The sequence below is a fragment of the Pezoporus wallicus genome, unplaced genomic scaffold (genome assembly GCF_028554395.1).
Source record: "Pezoporus wallicus isolate ANWC-B61680 ecotype Strahan unplaced genomic scaffold, APGP_CSIRO_Pwel_v1 contig_2908, whole genome shotgun sequence".
In the NCBI taxonomy this organism is placed as follows: domain Eukaryota; kingdom Metazoa; phylum Chordata; class Aves; order Psittaciformes; family Psittacidae; genus Pezoporus; species Pezoporus wallicus.
The window spans coordinates 8,343,521-8,368,489 of record NW_026642179.1 but is presented as its reverse complement, the minus strand read 5'-3'; the positions used below and the strand labels follow the sequence as shown (position 1 = coordinate 8,368,489).

Here is a 24,969-nt window from a genome sequence, read left to right as displayed (position 1 = left end):
CAGGATTTTGGGTTTGTTTACTTTGTACATCTGACAGCACTGTTAGTATGTGAGTCATTTCTGCCTGTTGTGGGGGGAAGGGAGAGAACAAACATCTTCCATCAGGCATGGAAGAAATGTTTTCCAAATAATGAGAAAAACTATTTGCAGAGGGGAGGGTCTCAGAGGTAGGATTGGTGCCTGGATCATTTTACTTACCATCTTTTTGGATTTCCCTTGATTTCAAATTGCTGATGCCTCCTTCAGTCTAGTCTGACACCTTATCCTTGATCCTAGGGAGAAGGATGTTTAGTTGAATCTCCTGTCAGCAGGGTCTGTTTGCACACTAGCACCACTAAGTCTCACCTTCATTTGCACTATATCTAAGAAAGGCAGGAGTTCTTGTCTGGCCAGACACCACAGACCCTGGGAAATCCCTCAAGCTCTTATTGCTATGGAAGCAGACCCAGGTCTGTGGGCAAAGGATGTGGCTTCTGACATGGTTCAGGGGGTCACTAGCATGAGGCAAAATTCAAATGTATTTGGTATGGATGGTTTGAGCTTGTCTGTGTTAAAATCAGTTCACTCACAAGCAGTTCTGCTCTCCCCTGGAGGTGAGGTTTAAAAACTGCAAATGGAGGCATTGCAGCCCCTCACACAGGTAGGCTATCAGAAAGAAAAGGGATGTTTACCAAAAAACTCAAAAACAATTCCCAGGAGCAGAGCCCCACAGCTCTGCTTGATATAATCATGCTTAAACCAGCTACAGCAAAGTTCTCTGACTCATAATCCACACCGAATTAGGCTTTGACTATCAATGATATTACCTTTCCCAGCCATTCCTCTCCTCACCATGTCTGCCCCTGCAGCAAGGATGGAAGGACCCCAATCTTATACACATCCATAACAAGTAAGTTCATCTCTGTTCTAAACAAACTTCCAGGCTAATTGGAAGAGACATTTAGTGTGATGCTTAATATTCTTCTTCAGTAATATATGAGAAGGCAAAGCACAAGATAGCCACAAGGTATTAAATAGCTCAGGTGCTCAAACTGCTGTTTACCATCAGTCTGTTAGCAAGACAGGCACTGTCAAAACTAGCCCAAGAGGAACCCAGCTGTCTAATAAGGAGTCAAGATGGAGGTTTAAATACATGTCAAACAGCAGTGTCTGTGGCTCAGACATGGCTTTACATGAAATTTCATCTCTCACCTGACTGAAGCGTTTTGCAGTGACGTGAATTTTCTTTGTCAAAACCGCCACTGTTGCCTTGTCTCATTCATTACTGTTTTGCTTATGATGATGTGTAAATCCCACCACAAAGAACTTAGCACTTCTGCTCTCTACAGCTGCTGAAGGAGATGGTCTTTATCTCCCCCATCCAGCTTGCATACAAGCACATCCACGGTGAGCTCTTATTACTTCCTGTCATTCACATTCCGTGTGCCAGTGTTACAGCTGGACCACCAGCCTTCAGATTTGGTCAGAGTTATGGGGAATGTTTTTAACAAAGAAATTGAAGTTTACATTGCTGCCTCTGTCCAGGGATCTGGGGCATTAATACAATGTATGGGGGCACCTCACTGATGGCAAGAACCTGCCAGGAAAGTGAGTAAGGGTTCAGTTTACTTTCTGGGGAGAAAGAGAATCTCAGCGTTGGGGGTGATCACAACTTGCTGCAATCCTGCTGCCTCTGAAGCATTGTGTCCATAGCGCAGGCAGTGTCATGGGCAGGGGTGACAGCCTCCCTCCTTCTGCTATCCCAGCTCCATGTCTTATCCAGATCAGTACAAACTGCGTTTTCAAGTTAATCTCTGCATCACTTCCACCCATGACTTTTTCACTAGGATAGCCAAAACCCGTGCAATTTGCATGGATGAACCTTTGTGTTATTATGATTGCCGGTTCATGAGGAAAAGTTACCAAACAACCGTGAGATAGTAACTGTACTCAGTTTTCATCAGTAACCCTCCTGGTGAGATGCCAGATTAACTACAGGTGGGGAATTCCTCCCTTGGCTGAATACAAACAACACATAGGACTCATGTAATGACCATCAAGATTCCTGTAGGTGATATAAAATGGCATTTTTGTGTCAGTAATGAATAGCAGTGTGCCATACAAAACATTCTGAAGAAGCATAGGGGTGTGAATGGCTGAGGACTGTACTATGCATCCTCTAACATTGTGCATGGCACTCAGTATTTGTCGTCATGGGATTAGCCCATTCTCCAGTGAAGGGGCAGGAACGGGACAGGCTTTATTCGAAGAAGTCTCATGCTGATGATTTGCTTTATTGTCTATTGTTGTTACTCATTCTTCTTTATTGTTCGTTTGTTATGGGCAGAATACCCCCAGCAAGATGGAGTGCCAATATATTGGGCACTGTTCGAATACAAAGATAAGCATCACTTGTTGCATTGTAGAGCTTGTGATCAAAACAGCCAAGACAAAGCGTGAAAGCACGGGGAGTACTTGAAATACAAAGTTATTTCCTTCCCTTTTGTACTTAGGAAATGCAGCTCCAGTCTGGCCGCACAGATTTTCCCACCCACCTCTCTTAACAATCTTATATTTTGAGAGACCTTAAATTATCATGTTCTTGCTTGCAAAGAAAGGCCTTTCATGTCATGTTCTAACCACAGCCAGTTGAAATGAGCCATGGAGCTTGGTTCAGAGCACGGTGGCTCTGATGGATCCTATTATCCTCGATCCAACAGTGTGCTATTCATGTTGACATGACTAGCACAGAGAAAAACTGCGTACTTGCCAGACACCTTCATGTTACTGGATAACCCAAGTGACATAGTAAAACATGGAACAGGGTGTGTGGTTTCTAATCAAACTACCTGATTTTTAGTAAGGAATTCTGCAAGGGAGGCTCCCCCATTTCTCCTCAAAATCTGTGAAGACAGCTCCGCAGCTTGGGATCTCACAGTGCTTTTGCTAAAGTCCAGAGAACTGAGTGTAGACTAATTGGGTGCTGGTGAGAGGCAAGAAGGCTGGTTTTATTTCAACAGGCATAGTACCTGCTACAGCTTGGGCCTTCTGTGCCCATGGCTCTCAGGCAATTCAAAGAGGCCCACAAAGGGAGGAATTAGAGAGTAAAAATAAACTGCCAAGTTTATGATGACTTCAGTTGTTATCTCTTGAGACAGACGCATAGCATCTGTAGCTATCCATTATTTGGTGTGTGGGTGGCAACTGTGACATTTCAGGAACTCGAGAGTTTAGCTTTGATGAAGCTGGAGGCCAGAGATCAAAACTGGACTCATCTGGGTGGGCTAAGGTTCAGCCTCATCTGATGCACGTGTCTTCCCATAACACCACCTGAGAGAGTTATGAAGCCTGTCCTCGCAGTGCTCTCAGGAAGAAATGGAGTATTGCTGCAGAGATGGAAAACAAGAACAGGATATTTTGAAGATTTCCCAGCACAGCAGAGGGCATCTAGATTGGGACTGGAGTCATACAGAGAGTAGAATCCAGATTTTGAAAGAGAGTTTAAGGTTTTGACAGTGGTATTTAAAAGGGGGGTGTGTAATGAAGGATTTTAAATTTTTATATAAGAAAAGTCTGGAAAAAATCTCCCAAGTCATTTCAAATGTATGTTTCATCAGAGCCAAGTATGTGAAGCATTTTGTACTATTTTCTGCTATAAAATCCATCACGGAAAAAATGAAATTAAACAAAAAAATCAAGCTTTTTATCCCCCCAAGAAAGTATTGAAACATGATGACTCATTCTGTAGTTGTCTAAAGCAAAATTCCAGAAAAATCCATAGTCTCACAAAGCATTCAGGTTCCCAAGGGAGTGCTCATAATGAAAACACTGTTCCTGCTGAAGTTTTTCCATACAGCTCTGTTCAGCATCAGATCAGTATTCAAGGCTCCTTTGGCACTCAGTTCTTTCCCCATGGAGCCACTAGACTAAGCCATTTCCTATATAAACATCTTCCCCTAGGTATTTCCTTACTGCTTGCACCAGCTTTTGTCAGGAGACTTGGAAAGTAGTGTGTCTATCACTCTTCTAACTTCTCTTTCTTTTTTATCTCTCCTTCTCCCCTTCCCACTCTCCTCCAGGAACCTTCTGCATCATTTCACTGTGCACGTGCGTGGCTGGAATCAACTTTGAGCTCTCCCGCTACCCCCGCTACCTGTATGGACTTCCCGATGACATCAGCCATGGCTATGGCTGGTCCATGTTCTGTGCGTGGGGGGGCCTGGGCCTCACTCTTATCTCTGGCTTCTTCTGCACTCTGGCCCCTTCTGTCCAACCTGTCCCCAGGACCAACTGCCCCAAATCTAGACCTGAGAATGGGACAGTGTGCTAAAACAAATAGCAAACAAATACACACATACATATATACATATATATATGTCTATGTATACCTATACATGCATATATATGTATATATAATTATATATATATCTAATCTCAAATTAATGCCAGTGCCAAGGTAGAGCTGAGTCCAACACAGCACTCACATCTCCACTGGACTCTGTTGCTTCGTTCTTTCTCACAGCGATGGGAAAGCTTTTCTCTCACATGGCTCTTCCATTCAACTCTTTTCAGCAGCATACCTTAGAGATCAAATGAACATACAGTTGCATCTACCTACTGCCATTTGGGAAGGGGAACAGGGGGTCCATGTGGGGGATCTGGAACCAGAATCTGTACAGGACATGGAGGGTGGGGTACGGGGGGCAAAAACCTGTCCATTGCATCCAGAAAAAAAAAAACAACGCAAACAGCAAGCAAAGGAACAAATCAAGCATTTGAGCCAACTTTACAATGCACCTCCTCAAGGCCATTATCAGAAACCCGCCCTCTTTCCTTTTCTTTCTTGAAACAAAATGACAAAAGCCTGCCCTGTCATTGGTTTGGGGTTTATGGGTTGGGGATTTTTTTTTGCTTAAACCACAGAAAACAAAATGGACAGAACGTGTGGGGAAAAGCAGAAAAGCATTTTCTCTTTGCCTGCCAAACTTCAGAGAAGCAAACAAGTGAAAATAATAATAACAAAACCAGAAAACAACAACAAAAACTTCATGAGGACATCTCAGCGGACTTTCCAACAATGCGGTTTTAATCTTCCAGCTGCCTTACATCCAGGCTTACAACTGAGGCTGAACTGCTAACGCAAACGCAGCAGAAGGCCTTTTGAAAATGCTGTGATACATGTGTGTATAACCTTTTCTTCCCTCTCCTTTTATTTATTTTTTTTTTTAAGAAAAAGAAAAATTTAAAACATTGCAATGTGATTGTCCACTAAACCCATCCATGCTGTGTTTGTGGCCCAAGACTGAGGCACCGCAACTGCGGAAGCGCGAGGACAGCCGTCAGGTCTGAGACAGCATGTCTCCTCTGGTGGATTTCAGGATGTTTTTTTTTGTTTTCACGGAGCATCTGAGAGTTCAGGATGGTGGATCCAAGGGAAGACCGACCAAGGAGAAGGGAGGTGGGGGGAGCCATGGCTGTTGTTCTTCCCAGATATTTGCTGGAGTGGGATTTCATCAAGTTTCTAGTTCGGATGTTTAAGACAACTGGGCAAAAGCCATTGCTGAGGAGGAAAGGGAGCCAACTTTTGTAAGGGAGAAGTAAGAGACGCCTCTTGTTGTGTTCATGTATGCCAAATAAGACGTTCCCACATCTTGTCTTTGGAAATCTCCCCGGTTCACTGGACATCTCCACTCTCCATCTGGGAGAACTGTGTACAGATGGAAGCAAAAAGGTCAGATGCAGAGAACAGAGATCCATTTCCCAAGAGCTCAAGCATTGTATGATATAATTGTGAATCTGCAAATGGGACTCTCTCTTTTTTGGTCTTTCTCTTTTTCCTGTTACTTCCACTTCCCCAAAGTGTCTCTTTTCTCCTTCCCTCTGCTCTTCCCATCCTATGATCTATTCAAGTCATAGGTCCAGAAGAGCTAAATGAACAGCTAAGTCTGGAGAGGTGGGTGAATGCTGTTAGAGGAAGCAAAGCATTTTGGTTTTGATGGCAGTGGGTCCTTGCAGGGGACCAGTGGCTGAGGGGAAGGTGGGGAGGAAGGGCCAAAGGAGTAACTAAAAGGAGTCTTAAAAGACAATGACTGAATGGCCATATGCAGGAGTAAGGGTGCCACTGTCAAATGCACAGGCAAAGGGAGAGAAGGCAAAGTAAAAAGGCCTCCCCAAAACCAACTCAACCCAACATGCTCTTAATTCAGGGATAGTACCAGCAATCCTTTCTTACACGATATCTGCATGCCATCAGCTCTCATGAGCCAATAAAAAGTCACCCTCTGCATCTAAAAAAATCTCACCAGGAGACGAAGGAAACCTGTTCAGACTGTGCTGTTGCACAGAAATTGAGGCATTCATTTCCAGGTCATGGCAGTTACACAGCAAGAAACAGTACTTTGGTTAAAAAAATCTAACCAATGAATAATTCTTATGCAAGACCGTTGCATAGCCAGATATTCCTCTGCCAGCCCTGCTTCCCTCCCTGTTACACCTTGTGTCTTGTTCTTGCTTTATTAACAGTGCCCAAATGAATGAAGTTTCTGGAGGTCGTGTTGGAGTAAGGTAGATTTGGTTTTCTTTCATTCTCACCCAGCCACCTAGCTTTTGTTTTCCCTATTCTACAAACTCCCCAGACATGCCAGTGCCATCTGACAAGTCAGTGTGTTGCCATTAAAGTGCCACCCGACAACTGAAGTTTCATTTCATTTTCCATTTGACATGACCAGAGAAAGTATTTATTTATTCATGTTGATTGATAATGCGAGCTTTTTGAAGAAACTTCCTTTTTAAGTCGATTAGGGAGGGTTTGGGGTTTTGGTTTGTTGTTTGTTTTTTTTTTTCCTGGCAAGGTTTTCAAATAGAGTGGTTTTGAAAACCTTTGAAACCATTTGACTGTGCAAGTGCCTACTAGGTAAGGAGGCTGATGAATTACCATTGAACAGGAGAAGGAAATTAACACTAAACAGCTCTTGGAAAGCAAAATGAAAACTGAAAGCAGAAAACCCATAAATGAAAACCAAATAAGGACTATAAAAACATTCAGAAATTTTTTGAAGTATGAAAAGTTTTGTGAAAAAAAACCCTAACTTCCCATTAAGATATTAATGCTTTAGGAAAATGATAACTTTCATTAAATCAGCTTTGAATGCAAATTTTCTTCCTCCTCTGCAGTGCCGAGTGTGATAGGGAAGGTGTTTCATGTGAACACAGATACCTGGAGTGACCCAGGCAAACTAAATAGCACAGAGGTATCTGGTTGGAGTCCACCTCCAGGCCCTGTGGCACGGAAAGCAGCATGAGAGCTCCTGTGATGATGTACGCTTCTGTGGTCTGTGACTGTTCACAGGGTGTCTTCTTATACAGATACAGTTTTGAAAGTGGTATTGCAGCAAGATGTAAAGAAATTGACATGATTTTGCTGTTTTAAGGATTCTCAAAGCTTTCGTTGCTTTCTGCAGCTGGCACAAATAGTTCTGCCTTGATGGTATTCTTGCCTTCTCTGGTGTTGGTTTACAAGCTGCATATGAGCCCGTGCGTTTGTCTGTGTGTGGCAATGGTGGAAGAGGGTAATGATTATTTTTTTTACAACAGAAGAGTGTTAACCCTGGATCTTTGGGCCAATTCTGTGATTTTCCACTTGCTATACCATAGGCTCTGTAAGGCCTGTGTGGCTATGGAGTATCTTAAAAACTATGGGAGTGTCTGAAGCAGCAGATAATCCTGTTACCTTAGTCTCAAACTGGATCCCCAAAGGGACCATTTCTCCAAACACCGGTTCTCTTGTCTTTGCCTCGGGTAAGAGCAAAACCCCCTTGGCATACTGTGAATTTCCCCCCATGCTACTCACAGAACTGGGAGGAGCTCTGTGTGCTTTCAGTACTCTTACATGGGGCTCACAGCTTTCTGTTGGCTCAGGCTCATCTTTAGAAAAGGGTTGACTCAAAATAACATCCAGATCCAAATTTGCAATGGTTAGTGTCTCCATCTGTCCTGAGCCAAAGCACACTCGCATCTAGTCTGAGTTTCTGCATTCTGGGGAGGCTTTGAATTGTCTTTCTGAACAAAGATTCAAGCTTTTTGATGAGTGTTTGGTTTTCTATTTGAGGAGTAGTTAATTAGACATGTTAGCTGTCATCCCAGCATTAAACGGCTTGACCCCCATTCCTCAGATCTGTTCTGGCAAAGCACCTAAGCATGTTCTTTCCTTGGAGCATGTGACTAATCACCTCAGCTTTGGTAGGCTGCTCATATGCTTAAAGTTAAGAATATTCTTTCCTGGATGATGTTCAGCTTCCTGCAGAGTCCAGCCCCGCTCCTCTCTTCTTATCCTCCCCTTGTAGATAAAGTGACATTCTTGTCCTAGCCTGATATACCAGGGCTTGTTTGGTCTCCCTTTCTGTGAGGTGGGAATGCAGGGTCCATAGGCAAAAGGCTCTTTCCCTCCCATGGACTTTCATGTTGCACTGCTGGGACAACATATCTCTATGCTCCAGAGACCACAGAAGAACTTGACTGCAAAGAACACAGATGTCATAAAATACGAGTCCCAGGGACACAGGATGAATTGGCTCAACCTATTGTGATCTGTAGGCTGAGATCTTGCATGTGGTGATTCAGTTATAGTACAGTGAAGTTTTCCTGTGACCACGATGAGTTAGCTACAGTGGATTTGCTATCCATCTCTGCTGGGAGCACTATATATGTGATGGGGCTACATGGCAGGAGTACATGTGCTCTGAATCTCATGTACTGTATAGGACACCCTCTTCTTCAAGCTAAAGCTGTTTGTGTGTTAAAATTTCTGACTCATGTTGGCCACCTGTATTTATCATCTCTCTCTTCTCCCTCTCTGCAAACACACAACTGATCTTCCCTGATCTAAATAGTAGAGCCCCTCCAGTTATATTTCTAGTTGGGATTTTTTTCCTTTCATTCTATTCCAGGGGCAGTCACAAGTGGATCACAAACCACCAGTGACCAGAGCAATTCCTCTGAAATATTGCTTCTGAAAAATTGCAATTACTCTTTTAAATGTTATTTCAGCTGCAGTAACAAATAGAAGAGAAAAACCCAACCAACCAAAAAACCCTCACAAAACAAACACAAAAAAAGCCTCAGAGTCCTCCAAACAGAGGATGCTCATCGTCTAAGGAGAAAATTGTGAGAGTTCAGGTATTCTGCTTTCCTGTAGATGCAAGTCATTTGGGACCACTTTCAACTATGGCATGTTAGCTGTGCAGTTCATTGGATGGTGAACAAAACAGCATTGGTGAGGGAGAGGATTGATATGCAGAGGGTATCTCAGATTCCTAAGGGTTTTTCTGGAAGACTGTGTCTCCATGGCTGTCCATTTACCCACTATGCAGCACCACCAAATCAGGCTCATCCCTGGAGCCCACTGATAAACAGAGCTCAGAAGAAAATCACTGTAATCTGTCCTTAATTCTTGAGTGCCAAGCTAACTGCCAGCAGTGAAATGGAGAGGAAATGATATGTTACCAAGTATAGCTTAAATAAAGACATACATTATTTGGGCTCTTTCTTCTGTGTGTCTCTACATAAGCCTAGAAGGGCTGTAGGAGTGCTCAGGCACATTCACACAAACCAACACTGTATTTCATTGCCCCCAGGTTTTGCGCTTTTTCATGGCCCATACTGCTGTGCTCACCCAGCCAGCAAGGGAAGGCTCAAGGTGAAAAACTGAGACAGCTCTGAATGATTGCCAGGCGCCACTGAGAGACAAAGAGTAAAGAGCGTGTGTGAAGCACAAACAGCATGTAAAGATTACTGATGGATGAATTCCCAAGGTCAGGAACTCAGTTTCAAGAAAGCCTAAAGTTTGATAACAGACTCCAGGCCAGATCTATACAGTCTTAATTCTGACAGTCTAAACTGAAAGCTCATAAAGACAGGGCTTAGCTCAAAACTTATAGCCCTACTGTTTCGAGTTATAGCCAGGAATATAATGCATCTGTTCCATAGTCCGTTGAAGTCCATTAGAAAGCTTCCCCTTGGCCCCAGTGAGTTTTGGATCAGGTGCCTTAGAAAATGTTTTAGTGCTGTCTTGGTTAACACTGAAAATTAAATGCGTGCTTACACACAGTATCTAATCTTTGGCTTTAAATAGTTGTCAGATACTACCTTTCCTTCTGGAGCCTGGTACAATGCTGTCGATTTAATTACAGTGTGCCTTACACGTGTTTAGGATTTAACTTGGAGAAAGCCTAGACGATTGCCTCAATATAGGCCACAAGAGGGAAATGAAATGGTGGTCACCTCTAGTAAAGCACTTCAGAATCACAGATCTGTTGTCCTTCCTTGCTCAGGGAAGATTTGCAATGAAAATAACAGAGGCTTAGATAGATTATCTCCAGGGAAGGTGAGGGATTGAAAAAAAAGGAAACCTAACAGCAGTTGCTATAGGTCAGAATTGACGAGCATTGGTAGAATTACGTGAGGACGCTCCAATGTCGCCCACAGCATCAGCAGCAGGAATTGTCAGACCATCCTAGGACTGCACTTTTATATTTCCTTCACTGATTAACACTCCTGCAGAGTGGCAGAAAGTGACTTCAAACGTTTTCTTGCGTAGGGTGTATATACATGGGCACCCTCGCTCCCCTCCTTCCCTAGACACACACACATGCACAACCCATATGATGTGGGTATAGTAACCTGTGAATATGTGTACTATACAGAGAGGAAATACATGGCAAAATGCAGCATGAGAGTTTGTTTTCTATTCTTTTATAATTAACTCACGAGTTAGAGCGCAATTCAGATGCCATCTGTGTCTGTGCTAGGTTGTGTATGCAGAACCCATGGAAATTATCCGCTGAAGAGACATGGGGAAGCACAGTACAACTGGGACCATTTGGGTATTCACCATCAAAATGTATTTGGATATGTAAGAAAGAGTTGCCAGTATTGTTCTGATCCCAGAGATGCAGGGGAAAGGAAGCAGCTGAGATGACACAAATACGTGTTTCTTTCTGTGCATTTTGCCTTTGGCCAGATACATCCCCCAAAAAGGGAGGCAGTGAGCAGCTCAGGGCAGAAACACCCTGAAACAATGCAGCAAGACTCCAGAGCTGACCATCAGTGCTCTTCAGTGTAGGGTTTCGACAGAGCTACTGCTGATCCAGTCAATCCTTGAGCTAGCCATCCTACCTCCAAAAATGCAGTTGTGTCCACAAGTCCTACCTGCCTTCAGTTGTGCCCCAGAGTCCTTCCTACCTTGTAGTGCCACAGACCACTCATGTGAAATACGTACAGGCATCACTTCCTGAGTAAGGCTGAAGGAAAATGAAGTCCCGTCAGGCCAGCCTTGTTATTCATAAGATTGATTCTTGCAACCTGCTGTTGCAAGGTGCTTCTCTAACACAGATGGCCTCAGCCACAGGAGAACAAATTGCACCATATCACTTCCAAATCAGAAATGTTTATGATCCTCTGGTGTACAAATCCCGCTGTGCTGAGAGGCAGCGCCCTGGCAGGACACCACCTGAGTCTGTCCTCTGCAGACGGCTGGTGTGGGCTGTCAGCAGCATGAAAACTGCAGTTAATGCTGCTTGGCACAGCAGGAAGCTCCATATCCCGTGGCTCTGAGCCCTACCTGTGGCAGCATAGCATAGGAATATCTCTGTAAAGGCAATCCCTTCAAGCAGCCTTGTTATTTTGCCAGCTGGTCAGAAATATGCAAACAGTAACAGTGATTCTGCTGTGGATGAGATTAAGAGCCGAGCCTTCATAAAACTGTGTCACCCGTGTTTTGCCCCAGTTTCAAAGTGATGTTAGACACCAAGGAGCATGAATCAGGTATGGCTCAGTCTCCTGGGGCCAGCTCCACAAAAGAGCCTCAGCATCCAATTTTTCCTTAGGCAGTGAATAGGAGTAAAATACTATATGCCTTTGGTACCCACATATTTAAAAGCCCCAAACATATATGCTCCTAACTGGCTTAAGCTTTTGTGACCTTTTATCTCAAGAACAGTCTTCATCTGGCTGTTGGGCATAAGGCTGTATTTTTTTAAGAAAGGCTATTCATTAACAATATAGATTGCAAGGAAAAGGTTCAAGTAATCAGAACAATGAAAGTGCAGCCTTTGACCATTCAGTTAGAGCATACTGAATTATTTATAACTCCTGGGCACCAACAACAGTCACAGACGTCTAACAAACTTTTCTGTCACTTACATTGTTAACATTTATGTATTTGCCATTTGATCTTTTGCAGGACAAAATTTCCCCCACTTTACACAGAAAAGCGTATTTGGGGACTTTTGAAGATATTTTTCTGCACTGACTTGGATTTTTTTAAAACTTTTTGAGGCCTAGTAGGACACACTTTACAACTTTCAAAGCTGTAAGCTGTACCTAAAATGGGCTTGAACTTTCAGTTCTTCCTCAAGTAAAATTCCCTTTGATTATAGATCATTGGAATCAATGGGAAATCTGCTTCATTAACAACTGTAAGACTGGATCCTATTTATGAGTATATGTGATGAGGAGAATTAGGTAAGGGGGCTGTACTTGTATGTTAGCCCACTTTTGATGTTTTGCATAGACACGGGAACAGTCACTGATAGGTCACTCCAACTTTATACCAATCTGTTTTTGTAAAAAACAACCATTACACTTGTGTGTGGCTGGAATAAGGCAGTGGTAAATCTAGCCCCTAGGCTGACACACATATACATGTAGATATGTGTATATATGTATATACATTTGTAAATCTATGAACAGTGTCTATAGCTTCATGATTGCCTGAGATAAGGTGAGGTTGATGTACAGAATTTCAGGCAAAGGACTGTTTCTTTTTCACAATCCTCATATATCTCAGATTTAAATTGAAACAAATGAAAAAGTTCTATTTCCCAGGAAAATACTCATTCTGCCACTGTGCCCCACTAAAGCCAGCGGCACGCATATCCAAACACGTATATCCAGTCATGAATATATGAGACTTAATCTCAAGGGCTTTTTTAAGAAAAAGAAATAGACTGAAAAAGCCAACAGCAGAATTTCTGTTCCACATTAGCTCTCTCAGGACACTCACCCTTTATTAAGAGGCCCTTTGTATGGATGCTGTTCTTCTGCACCAGGTGTATGTTTGTGTGGAGCATCTTTGCGGATGAAGTCAAGCTACACAAAGTCCTGGATTTTCTGACCTGCATTTGTCCTCGTTAACCTTAAGCACTTAACTGAGCTCTTTATGTTAACAAGCTCATCTTTTTCATTTCTTGTATAGGTAATGAAAAAAGAAAGTTGCTTCTAGATGGTAAACCAGTGAAACTGACATCTAAGACTGCTTTAGGAGCTCTCTCTTGCTCCATAGAGTGACCACTCACGTATCTTGGGTGTTCCCAAGATCTTAAAAGATCTTAAATCCTGGTGAGATGAATCAGGGACTTAGTGTAGAAGAGCATCCATATGGGGATTAGCCATGGCCCTGTGCTTCAGACACATGGCCTGGCTCACCATGCAAAACATAGGTATTCATTGTTCACTGTTGGAACAAAAGGAGATGTTCATGGGAGGCTTCTCCTCCCAAATTGCAAAATGACTGCAAAGGATAGTGTTTGCCCCAACCCCTGGAACCTGCATTTAAGGTGAATTCCTTGTGGTGGTCCTAGTGATGGAGGTCAGAGATCTCTGGTCTGACCTCTTCAGCTTTCTCTGCCAGTCTTGGGCATTACTGAAGCAGTTCAAAGAGTGAATTTACATCCTAAACGTTTGAATGGCTGAGCTGTTCAAAGGTTACTTTCCTGCTCCATCCCCAAACTTGCCTGTAAAAAGTGATCTAGCTGGTAGTGATAATCAAAAAATTCTCCTCCAAGGTACAGTTTGGGTAGTTTAATATTTTTTTTTCAATGGTGATAACTGCTTTACAGGCAGCTTGTACGGAGATGAAAGTGATTGCAATTTCATCCCTTATTGTTGGGATTATAGTTTTCCTCAGAAACACTAAACTGAGGACTCAACAAGCAAATGGACTGTGACTGTATTCAGAAAGCTGCTCTGACAAGGCTGAACATACGTCTCCATCTTATGGTTAGAGTCTCTCAGAGCCAAACTCTGGAATTGCATATTGAGTCTGTCTGAAGGGACCAGCAATTTAATCCAGTATAAGAACTTTGGAGATCTTGTATAGTCCCATATTTCACCTGAATAAAAGAAACACAGCCAGAGGAGTGGGAGAATTAAACTGATTTCTGGAAACTCGAGGGCTAAGTGAACCAACATATGGTCACTACTACTTATTTCTACAGCTAAATATAAGTCAGTGAGTTGACGATCTTCACCCATCTCTCAGAACAACTTGATTTTAAAAAATATGGTTAGGGTTATGGCAAGACGGACTTTGGCTGCCCTGCAGGGACCTGTAAAGAAAGGATTCAACACTGTGTATCAGTACTTAGGGAAAGACTTTAGCTAGAAAGTGGAAGATAAAGCTGAGTTCCAGGGATTGCGCTATTTTCCAGCATGTACCACCGTGACCAAACAGTATTGTTTCATCCTGACATTTTTCTCCTGTTCTCCCTTTCCTTTTTTTGAGGAGTCAGATATATCTCCCTTTCTTCCTTTTCCTCCCTCTGTGTGAGAATATAGAGATGCTTCCCGTAAAGACACATTTCTCTAAATCCTATTCAATACCAACTCTTGCATATGTGGCTGCTTTGTTATTTGAAATGTCTGTGAAAAAGAAATAAAGGCTTTAAGAGTGAGCTCTGGAAATGAAGAGTAGCTTGAGGATAAATCAAATATAAGGATGCAGCTCCATTTTCTGAAAGACTTCTCAGAAGGGTCCAAAATTCTCATCACTGCCCTCCTGCCCTCCCTCTCTGTGAGAGGGGTGGTGAGGGTCCTGGAATACAGGACTCTCAAAGGTTGCTCTTTTAGCTGTCAACTCACTGTGTCCCATGAGGCTCTAGCAGACTTTTCAGAGTTTTACGGTCAAAGGAAACCTCTTTTTAAAAGGTGATAATGTTCAACATCAAATGGGAAGTGGCTCTAAAGGGTGGCTCTGTCCCAGTTTATCTTTCTTTCCCATTCTTTACAACAGCCCTATGTGTCCATCCTGCACTCTCCTCCCAGCTGCACTGACTTTGCCAAGGGTGTAGCTTGCCAAGAGGGGCCTGCCTGGCCTCTCATCCCCATGCTGCTCTTGGATTATCTTCTTGGATAATTCTACACTTTCTCTTAAAAAAAAAAGTCTCACCTCCTAACAAAAGCCATAACTACTCCTGTGACCCTGCAGCAGGGAGCCTCGCATGGGACAGCAACAATGCCTGGCACTGGAGGGATCCTAGGGGATAGGCAGGAAGATGGGTGGAGCTCACGTGGCCCTCTCACATCAGAGAGCTAAACTATCACCTTGCCTTGCAAGCTCCCACCATGCTTCATGAACCACTCGGACAGTTCAGAGTCTGGATCTGACTTCTCACTGACTCACACTTACGCCATCGCACACCCCTATGGCAAATAGGTGTAGGCATGGCAAAACAAGCCTATGTGAAGGCATCAGCGGTTTGCACAAGGGTCAGTGAAAAATCAGACTCACTGGACTCTCCCTCATCCACAGCAACTGCATCTCATGCAGGTATTTGCTCTTTAGGATTTCTTCTGCCCCAAGTGATATTCACCCTAGCCATGAGCTACCACACTAGCCAAAAGGTTTTGGAGGGCTCCCCTTCCTTGGTTCCTACATTGGTCCTTTTATTCCTTAAGGAAAAGCATCTTTTTGTTTAGAAGAAATGAACCAATTCCCATAACCATCCTTTGGTGATGACAAAAGCTGAAATCACCACTGTCTCTAATTTACAGTTTGGGAGGCTTAGGATAATAATTTACTGAAATACTTGTGAATTGAAGCATGTCAGCACTTTTCTAGGACATTCCCAAGTAAAATAATATGACTGGTAGAAGACATTCATCATGTAAATGCATCTTGGCCAGATGTTTATGTTTCCTCTAAGTGCAGCACACACATAACAAAGCTGGATTAGAAAAGACCTAGAATGCCACAATATTCAGGCATACTCAGAGAAATGCATTGATATGATGCATTTATTTGGCATGTTTTGTCTTCAGAAAGTGTTACGAGTCCCACCAGACCTGTCTGAGGCAGGTAGTTATTATAGCCATTTTAGAGATGGGAAGCCAAAAACCTGAGAAAAGACCTGATGTTCAGTGGTTTGATGCCCCCTTGGAATTTCTGCTAGTTGCAGGTGGAGCCTTCTGTTTTCAGCACTCTTGAAAACCCAGACTGTAACTGGTTTATCCAAATCTGCAGTGGCTGTAAAGGTGAAAGCCAGGATTAGGACACTCAGGATCCTGACTTCATCAGAGCACTGCTACAGAGCTTTGATCCCACGAAGCACATGCTTAATTCCAAGCACGAATGTTCCATTAATGATGCTATTGCCATGCTTCAAGCTAGGCACATGCCTAATTGCTTTGCTAGATTGGGAATTACATTAAAATATATTAAACTTCAACATATTTTGAAAATCAAAAAATGTGGCCATTTCTCATTATGTTTCGAGCATTGTCAAGGATATTTGAACTGTGTATGCAGCCTCTCAACCAAGTGGAGCACTTTTTAGCCAATCTGTGCACAGTTTAATGAGTTTTGGGTAGCAACATCCAGTTGTCACAAGTATTCAAGAGTGGCTTGTCCTGCGAAGTTTGGACTCCTGTGCTGCTACAAGAAGCAAAGTGGCTCCTGTGGCCATCGGTGCTAACAACACATCAGCAACAACTGACTATTGCGATAGGTCGCTCTGGTAAGATGTGAGTGTGGTGGCTGATTTCACAAGTAATGCAGGATCTTATCAAGTGTATTGTACTTTTCCATTTCTTCCTGTAATCTGTTTGAGAAGAGGTGAACAGAAGTTGTTTAAACGTGAAACAACCCCTAACTTCTTGTTCTGTTACTTTAAGGTGCTAATCTGCAGACACACGGGTGTTTGTGCACGGGCATCGGTGTTTGCAGGACTGTTGCCCTGAAGGATCATTTTAGTGGCAGGGTTGAGATCAGGGAACCAACAGGGAAAGTGAGCAAACCCCTATAACTTTGAAGAGACAAAAGTCGCAGAAAGCATCGTAGGACTTTGCCAAAAAAACTGGCTACATCTTACAGTTTTCCTTTTGTTTTGATTTGGTTTGGTTTTGGTTTTATCCAGATCGGCACAGAAGACTGTATTTCCATCGATTAAAATCTTGTCTGGTAACTAACTAAACAACTTGTTCATGGAAAATTAAAGAATAAATAAGTAAACTGTCAGTTGTGGAATGTAAACTGATTAAACAAATAAAAAAATCATGTTGTGTGTTTTAAGCGGCTGCATCTGCTTGTGTTGGGAGTGGGGCTGGAGGCCTCTCACCATCCCCTTCCTCAGATGAAGGGAGGACAAAGAGCAGAACAGGAAGGTGGGTGGCCTCTGACCACTGGAGCACTGGAAAAGGACTGGAAATGCTCTTTTCAAACCACTAGTAATAATGATTATATGGCTTCTGATCAGAAACACTGTAAGATGCTGCATTCCTGGAGACAATGAAAGCCAGGCTGGATGTGGTTCTGGGCAACCTGATCTAGTTGAAGATGTCCCAGCTTATTGCACGGGGGTTGGACTAGATGCTTTCGAAGGTTCCTTCCAACCCAAACTATTCTATGATTCCATGACACTATGAAACTACAAGCACAACCAGTATCTCAACCTGACTACTTATGAAGAGGTTTTTCTGCCTGTCATAGAAGGGATTGATTCCTACCAGAGCCTTGGGAACTGTATGTACTTTAATACCATTAATCTCTTTCTGTGGCCACTTAACATCTAGAAGCCTGTGAATTGACTGAAATGTATAGAGACATTGCAGTAGATTATCACCCACCTTCCCCTAGTAAATAAAGAAACAAAAGTGAGTATGAAATACAGCCTTTTGGGTTTTCAGTGCTCAGCTGTAAAGGCTTTGGGCAATTTGGCAGGTACAACCCTGCACTCATATTAGTGCTTCCTCATTGCACTTGCGTCCTCAGGCCAACAATAACAAATCAGACAGGCATTTTCTACACAGCTTTGAGTGTGCAACTAGAGTTGGGCTTCATGTGTCCCAGGTTGAGCACCCAAAGATCAGGGTATTCATAACAACTGTAAAGGTATAAAAAATAGGCCAAATGTATAGAAGGAAAGTAAAAGGAATGGACAAAAGTTCTTTAGAGCGTGCAAGCAGAGGAAATACAAGAGTAGGTCTAAGACAAAACCACAACTTTTTTATCTTTTAATCAATTACTTTTAAATTAATTAACTAGAACTAAATTATTTAAAAAAAATGCTGGCAAGGTATTTTTAAACCACAATTACTTTGTTGGGAATGGTGTTAAATATTGAAATTTCCAGTGTTGGCTGTTTTTACCTGGTTGAGCAGCTGTAACTACCAAGACCTGACAGTCAAAAAGGAGGAGGCATCTAAACATCCTGCCAGAATGTGCCTGGCACATTCTTCTGGCTGATGGCTTTTCCCAAGCTGACTGGTTTTTAGGGACAGACTTTGGGCTGTAGCAATAACAACCAACCTATCTGCTGCAGTTCTCAGGATGGGGTCCATCTTGTCGCCAAAGAGGTGCTGTCTAAAATATCAACTGCAACAAGGAACCAAATGAAAGGTCTGAAGGGAGGAGAGTAAGAGTGAATTCTCTGTCAAAAACCTCATTGGTACTAACATATGTTCCTTGACCTCTTCTCTGTCACTAATGGCTGAGGAAGTGAGAAATCTTGCCACATTTCTAGTGATATCACTTGCATTACCCGTACTTATGACATGCCTGCTCCTACAAATAAAGCACAGAGTAAGAGGGGAAAGAGCTTGCTGAAGGGTGCAGAACCTGGCAACTCCCCCAAGATACATGAAGGGAGTTAAAGCTGTACAGTGGCATATTCAGCACCATGAAGAAGTAAAACCCTTTCAATTAAAACTCTCATCTTCTTGCTTCTGCTGCCTGGCACAGCTGCCCACCCAGCCATCCATGCCTGCTCAGTGAAACCTCTGGTTTAGCAGCAAATAACTAGGGGCTGCTAAGGTCTTTGCTCTCTGCCATGAGCAGAGACAACGTGATTCATTGGTGCTAAAAATGGAAGCCTGTAGAGCTCGCTTTGTTGCAGGGCAGAAAGCAGGTGCCCTGTCTCATGGCACTGATGGCAGGGAAAGCTTCAGGAGCATGGCTGCCAGATCAGAGGATTTAGCTGCTCAGCACCTATACGGGGAAGGGGGAAGAAGAACACAAATGGAAGGAGCTGAGCTACAGACACTGTCATGGAAGGGCCTGCAGAAAAGAGAGTGCTGCAGAAAGAGAGTGGCCTGACATAGGGGAAGATTTGTGCATAGAACGCCAGGGTTGCATTAGCCCTGTGAGGGCTGAATGTTAACCCGCAATGCACTGTTGCTCCCTGCAGTGTTCAGGCTGCCCACCCCTACTGCTGTCAGCTCGATGGTGCTTTGCTTTGCTCACTTCTGGGGGTCCAGCCCTCTGGTGCGAGAGGAGACACCAGGTAATGCCATAGCACTGCACAGGAGCCTGCAACCCAGCTAGACAAAGCAGACAGCGAGCAAGAGAAGGAAAGACTCATTAGCTGTAGTTCACCACATAGGAAGCAGAGAACAGAGGGATTTGAATAACTCAACATCACACAAGCCGCCTGTGGCAGAGCAGGGGCTTGCTGTGCCCTTGTCAGGCTATCTCAGTCGGGAAGGCAAGGGCTGAGGCTGCCTTATCTCCCCATCTTGCTGCACTCAGCAGCTCACAGTTTGGGAAGTATAGCAGGAGTGCTCATCTCTCGTGGTCCAAATCCCACTTTGAATTAGCACCATTGCCCTCAAAGATACCTCCATCTATTCAAGACTCTACCTGGTCATGAAGGGAAATAACTACTCACTTGGGAAGGAAAGTAGTGAGTATTTTAAGAATTAGGTTTAGGAGAGAGAAAGATACCCATTGGCTTCCTCTGTGACACAGCGGGGCCTCGGCAGGTTGAACAGAGAGGCAACAACTCCTGTTCTTAAGAGCAGTGAAATTCTTTGCTCTTCCCCTGAGTAGCACCCCAAAGCGCAGTTTTCCCTTTGCTTTGGGTATCTATCTGCTAATGCTTTCTGCCTGCAGTGGAGCGAAGACCCTCTCACTGAAATGCAACCACTCTGTTTCAGAGGCAGGATAATCTCACGGTGACCTTTCTTGTGAAAAGCACATGATAACTGCAGCAGACTGGTGCTGCATGGGGTGAGGATGCTGGTAATGAAATGCTTTCATAGCTCGACACTCATTATTCCATTACATTATCAGGCTCTTCCCCAGGGGCCCTCTAAAGAGTCACGGCTGAGCTCTTTTCCTGCAGAGACCAAAAGCAGACCACCTCAAAAGCTGCATTTACTAAATTTTTTGCTGCCTCCCTGCTCAGGGGGAGTGTGCTCCTGTTCATTTGCATCAGACAGAAGTGGAAGAACTACGCCAGCTCAGCTATGACTTTATCAGCCTGCTAACCCACGCCAAAGCAGTCAGCCTACCGCCAGCCAGGAGCAGACAAGGCTGCTGCTACACCAAAGCTTAGCATGCAGGGCCCATGCTTGCCAAAGGGTCTCCAGCGTGCCTCGGCCACCCTCTCTCTGCTATCCTGCATTTGCCATTCACTTGCAAAGGCTGTCCGTGAATTCTCTGTGAGAAAATGCGCTTTCCCTTTGCTTAATTCCCTGTGATTTCTTCCCATCCTCAGATAAACCCTTGGTCTTCTCAGTTCTGAAATTCAAAGTGGCTGTCTCCCGGAGGCGAGGACCTCACCTGCAGCTGGCTGCTCAGAATGAAGCCTGCATTGGCTGTGATAGCAAAGCCCTCTGATGGAGCTCAGCTCTTCACCAAGAAATGAGCTGGTGGCCAAAGGGCAGGCCCAGCGGCCTGACAGCTTACTGCCAGCAGATACAGCCCGAGAGAGGTCACATAGTCTAAGCTCTGGGCAATCACCTCCCCCCTGCTCAGCTCCCCAGAGACAACCCTTTCAGTCAAAGGTGATGGTGAGTATTTTGGGAGGTATTAAACAGAGAACCAGAAGCACTACAGAGCTTGCTTTGGTTTATGCTAACTGTTCACAGCAATGCTCACAGTGTGTGCCAGGAACATAAAGGGAGAAATAAACCCTGCCATAAGGAGCATGTGATTTGGAAAAGCAGAAGCAGGCAAAGGGTGAGAGCAGGGACTAAAATGCACAGGTAAAGTCTTCATAGCCACAGCTGGCCATATATATTTGAAACAACCCTGCACAGAAAGCTGCTTAGTACTTTAATGCCTTCTGAGGGCTAAATAAACTCCAAGTGAGCACACACAGCATGTACACATGCAGGCACGCACACCCTCAACTGGTAGGTAAAACATGGAACAAAACCAAATACCCATCTTCGCAGCAAGGTATATTTCCTCCTTTTTAGCTATGTTTTGTTACAATCTTCCTGCAAACCTGTCAGAGAAAAGGAGGCTGAGACTGAAATAAGTTGCTCCGTGCACTGAACAAAACCTCAACTTTTCAGTTTCATACTTGGGGTGCCTGTCTGACATGCTGCAATTTCTGCTTCATTCAACATACCTTGTTCCCTTTAGGAGTTCTCTACCCACCACGTTTGCAGCAAAAAATACCATGTGCTGAGGTTTATAAGGAGCTTTCAAACAGAACAGGTGACTGCTGAGTCCTCCCTCCCTTCCCTTCTGTCAGATGGAGATTCATGCATTACCTCACACTTCGCATCTCTTCCCAGATACTGACTGCAAGTAGCCAGGGGATTCAAGGGTTGATGGGGACAGATGGGCAGACATGAAGTGACAGAACATTCATTTCCTTAGGAAACCAGGATAAAAATACTATGCTCAGAGTTCAGCTTTTTCTGTGAAGATACTCAGTTTCCCGGGAGGCTGAGCCAGTGGTCGCAGGTGGCAGCAGCAGCTCTGTGTCCTGGGTGACACCCTTCCCACCACAGCTGTCATTGCTGTTCCTGCCAAAGGTGCATCATGTCAGTTTTTCCTTTCGGCCAGGAGGCTCTGCAGTTGTTGAGATCTTCATTCTGGGTCTGAGCCCCAAAGAGATGCCCATCAGGGCAGATGATATGGAAACATTCACCATCAGAGTGGAGATCCACGTTGTCTGAGGCAGGATCTAAATGCTCCCAAGCTAAACCTGGCAAGCTGGAACATCTACAGAGACAGGAAGATGGCCCTGACGGAAGCTGTGCCTCAGGATGGGCAGTCAGCCAGGCTTTTCCCCCTTCTCCAATAGCACCATCCTGAAGGGCCTCGCAAGAAACCTTGCAACCCCCCTGTCTGCCTTGCTTTGCTCACCAATAGGCAGGGATGGAGGTCAAGATCTGCAAGAGCTTATTGCGAAGACTTCTAAGGAAGTGCTGCTGCAAATGCAGCATAGTCCCAGCCTGTACTAAGCAGTCCCTTTCCATCATTTTGCCAGCAGCAACCAATTAATTTTCACCATCCTTGCTACTTCTCTGCAGAGTTAGGTCCGAGTCACACATTTATTAATAACGTGCTCATCTGTTATTGAACATTGAGTGTGCTCCTGCAGCACAAGGCCTTGCAGGACTCACGAACAGGGGTGCAGGAGGTCATGCACCAGGATCACTGCCCAGTGAGCCTGGGTAAAGAGGAGAAGACAGAGAGGAGCTGTGCTGTACCCACAGGCAGTGCCAGGATGGCTGCCAGTGCTTGGCCTCCGGGCAGTGTTCCCAAAGGCACTGTGAATGGCTTGTGATTGTGCCATCAGACTTCGCTGACAAGTACTTAAATTGAGTGAGTTCATCCCATAACATTTAAGGAGGAAGTGGGAGGACAGAGGAATGAAAAGCAATGTGGTTTTCTTTTAGCACCTCTCTTTCTCATTTTGTCCTGAAATGTCAGCACCTTAAATAAAAAACCTTTTATTGCCTCCCTGCTGCCTGTGTCCAGTCACAAATAGCGAGGTCAAGGCCAAGGGCCCAGCTATCCAGCTCTGCCCTCAAGGGTGTCACCTCTGTGCAGAGCCCTGCATTCGCTTTCCTCTCTCATTTCTCCTTTGCTGTCATATTCGCTCCTGCCAGCTCAGAAAACACTCGCCTTTTGCTTCCAGAGATCAGAGGAGGCTAAGGGCAAATCCAGTTCCCAAGGTCTGCTGTTTTAGCTTCCATCCTACCAACAGAATGGCCAAGAGGAACCACACTACTGATTCCAGTTTCTCACAGTGCATTTCCAAACTGTGAACCACGCTGAGAGCTGCCCCTTTCTCCTGCAGCCCCGAGGAGGGTTGGCTAGAAAGGGGTCTCCTACAATTCTGCTTCTTAGGGAGTCCCCATTAAGCAGTGCGAGGGTGTTGGAGATACTCAGGAAAAAAATTCCAGGCCAGAATGAACATCAAGTATGAGTAGAGTTGATAAAAATAATGAAGTTGGATGAAGATGTTTTTGATGTGCCCAGAGAGGAAGCAGTCATAAATGTTTCCATCAGGTGTGCTATGTACCCATAAAATGTTCCAAATACGTATTTCATGCATTTGCAGCTGGACAAGAAAAAAAAAACAAACAAAAAACCTTACATTTGTCAGCAGTTATTTTACCAGTGAGAAAAACAATGATCTGTTGTTGGACTAGACAGTATGAAGCAAAGCTAGAGAGGGGAATTGTTTTGACACATGTTCAAGTGGCTCTGTGCAGGTGTAACACAGCTAAATATAACCTGGCACGGCCAATAGGTATCAACAGCTTGAAAAATCTTGCAGTCTGCTCGTCGTGAATGAATTTTCATTTACTTCCACAAGCTGAGGATCATGTCCCAAACCTTTTAAATTCTGATGGCTCAGAACTCCTCTGAGTTTTTGCTTCCTTCAATGCAACATCAGGAGATGCTGTGTCAAGAAGAAGGTGATGGCTTCCTGGTCTGATGCAAGACCATCCAGTATGTCACCTGGAAGTATCTGACATACTCAAGAGATGTCAGATCACTGTTACAGAGTTCAGCTTCACTGTGTTTCCAGCAGGACTGGTGTTTGCCATGGAAATCCAGCAATGCTGTCTCTGCAGAGTGGTCTCCCTGCTCACATGGGAAGGGATCTGTGACCATTTCTCATTCTGACCATGGCATTTTGTGGCAACCAGGTCACATAAAATGTCCTGTAATTGAAATAGGATTTTCTTGAGCTATTTAAACCTTTATCAGAAAATAATGGGCAAAAAATCTATCAGAACAACCTACTCCAGAACTATCCATCACTCACTGAGATTCAAACTTAATTTGATTGCTATTAGTGCATGTACTTTTATTGTCCTCTGTTTGCTTAATGAATGTTGCAGTTGTAGTAATAAGATTATTGGTAATATGAAACAGATTTGCAGAATGAAGAAAAGATAATTAAATGATACCTTAAGGGTGATTTCTGTTTAAGACACAGTAACTCTGTCACAGAGTAAATAAACTTGGTGAAGGAAGATATCAATGGCTACTAATCTGAGATACAATTATTCCCAAATTAGCAGGATGCACATTTCATTATGGTGAAATACCTGGTGACTGATGCTTGGTCCAGGCTATTTCACCTGCCTGTGAGGCTGTGGGACAAAGCCTTACCCAGGAAAGCAGGCAAGCAGATGTGGTTCCCCACAGCCCAGGGTGGGACTCAGCACGCACACCAGAGACAGCCCAACGTATTAATGGGATTGCTGTAAGTACACCGGGTCATGAACTGTGGGGTTTTGACAAGTCCAAGACATCAGACTGTGCCTGGCTTTCAAGAGCTCTGCCTTACACCTTGTCCAGCTCCCACTGCCCATGTGTAATGGCAACAAAAGCCTGACAGCACAGCAGTGACAGGGGTGCTTGGCCATCAAAGTCATAGTCTTAAGACCACATCTTCCTTTCTAAAGTGATGCTTAGTGAAATTTCAGCATAAGCATTAGTGGAAGGAATCTGCTGCT

The 24,969-nt window shown here is 44.0% G+C and overlaps 1 protein-coding gene across 4 annotated transcripts in view; it reads left to right on the top strand.

Annotated features, from left to right (window-relative positions):
* The window catches only part of TMEM178B (transmembrane protein 178B), a 244,834-nt gene that overhangs the window by 214,095 nt on the left and 5,770 nt on the right, over window positions 1-24,969 (top strand). For 2 of the 4 annotated variants that reach the window (XM_057427849.1, XM_057427848.1), the window contains one exon: window positions 4,059-4,468. The exons of the other annotated variants lie outside the window; for them this stretch is intronic. In XM_057427849.1, coding sequence (XP_057283832.1) covers window positions 4,059-4,309 — 251 coding nt within the window. In that variant the 3' untranslated portion in view covers window positions 4,310-4,468. Of the gene's footprint in view, window positions 1-4,058; window positions 4,469-24,969 lie in introns of those variants that run through there. 4 annotated transcript variants of the gene reach the window in all.